Below are 4,132 nucleotides of genomic sequence, written 5' to 3' on the forward strand. Positions count from 1 at the left end.
TTGAGACACACTGTGTTTACTTCAATTAATTTTATGTGTAACAAAGAATTTCATAAAATTACTTTATTATTAAGCTGCTGTTGGAAATATAAATTAAAACTAAGTTTAGGTGGAAGATTTTAATTCAGATCATTTGAAATCAAGACATTTGTAATACAGAGCCAGATGAAGTCTCAGGCAGGTTGGTATCAAAAGGGTTAAGCAAAGATATTTTTGGTCAACAGCAGAAATCTAATAAGTTCCCTGGCATATTCCAGGAGTTTCCATCAATCTTTATGAAACAGTATTAGTTCAAAATAGCATTCTGCATATCTAACTTAAACAGGACTATACAGAATGCTATTCTGAATTATTACTGCTTACATCACTAATAACAAATTTTTACCCAGCCTGCTTAACTATTTGCAACACCAGTGATTAACAAATCTATATAAGTAGAAGCAAAATTTGTCTAAATATGTGATTGACAGTGGATACTCACTTGTGATGATGCAGAAAGACACAGACATCATGATTTAGTAATTTCACCACCACCACTGGATGCTTTTGTCTACTGCTGACACACTTCTGTGTGTTTTAGTACTTATACATGTATACAAAAAAGCTCTCGCGAGGCAAATACTGCAGTGTTGTGGCTTTCTACATTATATCCAAGCTAATTAAGATATACAGAATCACCATCATGATTTAACGTCTGTTGTCCATGTTGGCATGGGTTGGACAGTTTGACCAGAGCTGGTAAGCTACACCAGACTCCAGTCTGATTTGGCATGGATTCTACAACTGGATGTCCTTCCTAATGCCAACCACTTTACACAGTGTGCTTTTATGTGGCACCACATGTGCACTTTTATGTAACACCACACGGGCACTTTTACATGATGCCACACATCCGCTTTTACAACAGTAAAATGGTTTCTACCATCCCATGAGATTTGAAATGAAGACTGTAGGCTAATGAAACACTTGTTAATTAAGTATTGATCTTTCAGTTAATTGTAGTAAATCGTACCTACATACAGCTGAATAGACATAGATATTAAGAGTTAGTTAAAGTCTGCACCAGAGACAACAAATAATACTTCTGGAAAAGTACAAACAGTTCAACTGGTAGTTCAATAACGATCAAGTAAAGAATGACTTATTTTAGATAAATAATTTTTTATTCTTCATTATTTGTTACGGTTTGTCTTGCCAGTTTGTGTATTATTAAATGACCAAAAGCCAACACCAGCAGCTAAAATGTATAATAATGCAAACATACATTTTTGGTTGTTAAAGAGTTGTTTCAAAATCAAATATGTTGTTTCTACTGAAAGTTTGTCAACATAAGATGTAGTCACTTAAATCAATGAGAAAACTGTGTAAAAACACATATCTAAGAAAATAGCACATTTTGTAACTTAAGCATATTTAATGTACACTATACTCCACTCACTAATCATGGCCATGAGAACATAAAGATAGAGAACAATGGTAAAGAATCAATGATGCTTATTACTACATTAGAAATTAATGGCAGAAGAGATGGGAGAAAAGTATTGATATTTCTCTCTGAGTAGCAATTAAAGAGTAATTATTCAATGAATTGATTTAGTAGAAAATATTAACATACCTTAGTATGGAATGTTACAGCAGCAGAATAACCAGTCTTGCGACAATTAATGTTAATCTTGTCTCCAAGCTCTACCCAAGGAACTGTGAGAATTGACCGAGCATAAACACTTGGTAGACCAAATACATATTCTTCATCAAACTCCAATAAATTCAATGATACTGGAATATGAAAATTCGAATAGTTATCATCATTATAGTTTTAATGTCCATATTTCCATGGCTTAAAAGTGTTCTAAAATTTGAATATTACAATACAATAATTACAGAACAAAAAGAATACAAGAGATGCTGGTTAATTCAGTCTCCAATAAGAAGTTTGACAATGAGGATTCAATCGTTTAACTAAATCATTTGCTCCTGAATTTATGCTTAAGTAGGCTGAGTACTCTTTCGTGAAGGTGCATGGCTCAATAACAAGAGTAATATGAAAAATTTATCACATCCTTCTAAAAGGATACAAAAAAAAAGTTTTAAAAAAAAAACAAAAAAAAAAACACCATTCAGGATGGGTTTTTGATTTTGATATTTCAGCTGAACTTCATTTGAACTTAATTGAGTATAGTGCAAAAAGTCTGATAAAAACACCCCAGTTGGTCACTGTAAAAACACATGACAAAGTTACTGATTTCAATTTTGTTAATGCAAACCACCACCAACATTTTCAGATTCCAGGTTTTACCACATTAAATATACACTTGACCAAGATTCTCAGCAAGTTAACCTGTTTTATCTCAGGTGTAAAGTTCTTGAAGAGAAGATGGCTTCATTTATTTGATTTCAGAATAATAAAGACAACACTTATGTATCAACAGTTTTTTTGATACCAACCCACATAAGATCACTTCTGATTTTATGATTTAACCCTTTAGTGTTCACATTATTCTGCCCAAATTAATGCTTTTTTATCCACATTGTTTTGAACTAATCATGCATTATCTTGTAGTTATGAGATCTTGATGAGGTAGCTGTTAATTTTTAAAACAATATTGTAGAGTAGATGTGAGAGGCCAGATTTGGCCAGTTTGAGCATAAAACAGGCAGAATACTTTTGACCGGATATGGCCGGTTTAAATGCTAAAGGGTTAAACTTCCTGTTTTAAAGTGATCTAAATTAAAACCTTCCACCCAAATTTCATGTTAATTTATGTCCAAACACCAACTAAGTAATGACAATTATTCCACTAAATTCTTCCTTATTTTCAAAATTTAATTATGATTTTATTCAATATAATCCTCTCTCAGATTCGCACACTTATTGCAGCAGTCCCTCAGTTTTTCTAAGCCCTGTGAAAGAACTCAAAAGGTTGGACCTCCAACCAGGACTTTCGCAATACCCTAAAGCTAAAAACTTTTCAGCACCCACCTCACAACTTAGAAGCAAAATAAAATTTTGATACGTTCATATGTAAGACAAATAAATGATCTAATTTAGGAATGATGTATTCTTTCTCACTGAATATTATTATTTCTTGATGTTTAACCAGAGTGAACCCCACTGGTTGCCATTGTTTTCATATATTATCAACATTTTTCTGACAGCATGCCCCAAAAAGCAGCAGCAATTTCATTTTGCGCAGATAAACTTATTATTGAGAGAATGTTTTACAGCCAGAAACCCTTACCTGTTTTCCCAATAAAAGACTTCTTATTTCATACATCTTCAAAGGCACAAAGCCAGCAGAAAATTTGTACACTGCTTGTAGCTGGCAACTTTCACAGAGTGCAAATATAAACAAACACACACACACACGATAAAGCTTCTTTCAATTTCTGTCTGCCAAATTCACTCATAAGAGCTTGGTCAGCCAGCCTAGAGCTAAAGAAAACACTGCTGTGCAGTAGTAATGAACCTTAAACCATGAGGTTGGAAGTGAACTACTTGACTACGCACTCATGCCTAACATATTCAAAATCAACTCAAGTTGATCAATCTGTTCATTAATAGACAGAGAGGCAAACAAACAGTCTTGACCACGTTCAATAAAACAGTATCAGATGAATCAGCAGAAACTACAAATATACTATTTCTTTTTGCTGCAACTACAACAGACTATGCTTCACATAGCCACCAAGCTGCATACCACCAACCTTGCTCAATATGCTCACCTTTCATCTTTTCTCATCATTTCCCATCTCACCTAAACACTTTGCTAAACCCTGCCTCGGCCAGAACTATAACCCACTGCCACTCACCATGTTTCCCCACAACATAAACATCAACTGCATGAGATTTGCCAATCTAAGGTGGTCTGCAAAGATTACAACATTGAAATGTGAACTCAGAACATAAATGTTGTGTTGGCATTCCGTCGCTTATGACGTCGAGGGTTGCAGTTGATCCGATCAATGGAACAGTTTGCTCATGAAATTAACGTACAAGTGGCTGAGCACTCCACAGACACATGTACTCTTAACGTAGTTCTCAGGGATAGTCAGCGTGACACAGTGTGACAAGGCTGACCCTTTGAATTCCAGGCACAACAGAAACAGGAAGAAAGAGTGAGAGAAAGTTATA

At 34.4% G+C, this 4,132-nt stretch overlaps 1 protein-coding gene across 5 annotated transcripts in view; it reads right to left on the bottom strand.

Moving 5' to 3' along the window:
* Positions 1-4,132, bottom strand: part of LOC106880268 (oxysterol-binding protein-related protein 11) — a 160,411-nt gene that overhangs the window by 4,591 nt on the left and 151,688 nt on the right. For all 5 annotated transcript variants that reach the window (XM_052973275.1, XM_052973272.1, XM_052973273.1 and 2 more), the window contains one exon: positions 1,616-1,776. In XM_052973275.1, coding sequence (XP_052829235.1) covers positions 1,616-1,776 — 161 coding nt within the window. The remainder of the gene's footprint in view (positions 1-1,615; positions 1,777-4,132) is intronic.

This window comes from Octopus bimaculoides, chromosome 15 (assembly GCF_001194135.2).
Source record: "Octopus bimaculoides isolate UCB-OBI-ISO-001 chromosome 15, ASM119413v2, whole genome shotgun sequence".
In the NCBI taxonomy this organism is placed as follows: Eukaryota; Metazoa; Mollusca; class Cephalopoda; order Octopoda; family Octopodidae; genus Octopus; species Octopus bimaculoides.